Source organism: Microcebus murinus, chromosome 4, assembly GCF_040939455.1.
Source record: "Microcebus murinus isolate Inina chromosome 4, M.murinus_Inina_mat1.0, whole genome shotgun sequence".
Classification (NCBI taxonomy): Eukaryota; Metazoa; Chordata; class Mammalia; order Primates; family Cheirogaleidae; genus Microcebus; species Microcebus murinus.
Genome location: NC_134107.1, coordinates 19,283,165 through 19,285,497, shown reverse-complemented (window position 1 = coordinate 19,285,497; position 2,333 = coordinate 19,283,165). Strand labels below are relative to the sequence as shown.

The window sequence follows — 2,333 nt, the reverse complement described above, 5'->3', positions numbered from 1 at the left end:
TGTTGTTTCTCAAGAAATTCACCAAGTGACTCAAATTCTACAGTGGCTAGCAGTGGACCCACAGTAAATGACTGAGTCATGTGAAAGAGAAACACCTATAGTTGATGTTCTGTGAATGCTCTGGTCTGTGCTCTACGTCAGTCTTGGCTGGTTTTTTTTTATTTTATTTTCCTTAAAAAGATGAATATCAGTGTTCCAAACATAGCCTTTTTTGAATTGGCATAGTTTGGGTAAACATCTGTCACTAATTTATGAGACATTTTTGTCTTCCTTCCAAAAAGATTTTTCAATGAATCAAGTGAATGACAAGCAGCATGATGAGGTAATTTATCTTGTCATCCTTTTTATTATTAGATTCTTATTCAATATAAAATTCAACACACTTTAATTAAGTATATGTCATACTGGGCTGCCAATACAGAGTTGATGAGAGTCAGATGGTGATAACATTTATTTTTTTCTGACCCCCATTAATGCTTGGTTGTACCATATCTTACCTTTTCCTATACAAGGTATATCTCCGAAACTTTCTATCCAAGAAAAAATTTTGACATTTTTACCCTTAACTTTGATTTTATAAAAAAAAAATGAATATTTTATTTTCCATCAGAAACCACAACCAATCTCTTCCATAATTTCCTCATGGCAATCTTTACCTCCTTATTCCTGAAAGTATAAATTAGAGGATTCAGTAAGGGAGTCAGGATGGCATAAACTGCTGCCAGGACTTTGTCAGAGAAGAAAGTAGATGGAGGTCGTGAGTATGTGTAAATGCAAGGGACAAAGAACAAAAGCACAACAGCAATGTGAGATCCACAGGTAGACAGAGCTTTTCTTCGCCCTTCAGAACTATGAGTTCTCAGAGAGAACAAAATGACACCATAGGAGATAAGCAAGAAAGAGAAGATTATGATGCAAAAAAACCCACTGTTGGCCACCACAAAAAAGCCAAAGATGTGAGTGTCCGTGCAGGCAAGTTCCAGTAATGGATGCAAATCACAGAAGAAGTGATCAATGACATTGGGACCACAAAAGGGCAACTGGAAAATAAGGAGTATTTGTATTATGGAATGCAAGAAGCCCCCTGTCCAGGCTGCCCCGATCAGAATGCCACAGAACCTGCGGTTCATGATGGAAGAGTAATGCAAAGGCTTGCAAATGGCCACATACCGATCATAGGCCATGGCTGTGAGGACAATCACCTCTGCCCCACTGAAGAAGTGATCAGCAAAAAGCTGCACCATGCAGCCTTCAAAGGAGATGGTTTTCCTCTCATAGAGGGAGTCCACGATCATCTTTGGGGTCAAGACAGAGGAGAAGCATTCATCTAGGAAGGACAGGAATGTCAAGAAGAAGTACATGGGGGACCCTAGCAATGTAGGGCTGCTGAGGATGGTTACTACAATTAGTGTGTTGCCTCCGATGGTGGCAATGTACACAAACAAAAATACAACAAAGACTATTTTCTGAATGTTTGGATTCTGTGAAAGCCCCAGGAGGACGAACTCAGTTACAAAGCTTTGGTTTTGCATGATTTCCAAGGAAAAGATGAAATCTCTTACAGTGATCAGCATGTGGCATCTGCAGTTATGACAAAGAAAAATTGGCTTCAGATACATTCATAGTATTATAGTTATCAATAACTTGGCGCATCCATGTACAGAATTATATTCATGTTTCTGTTGTCACTGAGAACACAAAATTAGAAATTGTTGAAGGTTCTAGTGAAAGTTCAGGCAGACTTGGGTTGGAGATAAATTACTGAATGCCTTAAAAGAGGCCAAGTTTCAAATGGGGGAAGACAAGCATCCATATGTGGTAGAGAAGAGAAATAGTTTTCATCTCAAGTGTCAGTCTTGATCATTTCCTGTTGGCTTCCTGGAGTGAATTGTTGAGAAGCATTCTGAAGCCTCCTCTGAGTGATGAGGAAAGGACTGTAATTTATTAGTGATGCCTGCTACTGGCATGGAATGGGAGCAGGGGTGGTCAGCATGACATCCTAACCTGCAGACTGCCTTTTCAAAAAGAGAAGAAGAAATAACATGCAATTTAAATGCCACTTGAAAATCATGGCTACTCCTCATATACGTTTTTTATAGTCTGAACTGTATCAGGCCTTTAAATAAATTTATTTCTTTTTATAAAAGGGAATGTTTTGTGGAAAATTCCTAGCTCTAAACTTCATACATAAATAGCATGCACTAAATCTTGAGTTTATTTTTAATCTGTCATTTTAAAATGAGAAGTTCATAAAAATAATAATGCCACAACCAGAGTGTTGTCATGGTGACTAAGTGAAGTATGGTGGGGCTCAGGACCCACTGCCTAGAACA

General features: G+C 38.6%; 1 protein-coding gene across 1 annotated transcript; it reads right to left on the bottom strand.

Annotated features, from left to right (window-relative positions):
• Nucleotides 1-596: 596 nt before the first annotated feature.
• Nucleotides 597-1,532, bottom strand: LOC105884162 (olfactory receptor 4C15-like). Its single transcript, XM_012787880.3, has one exon. It carries the CDS (start codon nt 1,530-1,532, stop codon nt 597-599), a length of 936 nt encoding a protein of 311 aa, XP_012643334.3.
• Between the last annotated feature and the right edge of the window lie 801 nt (nt 1,533-2,333).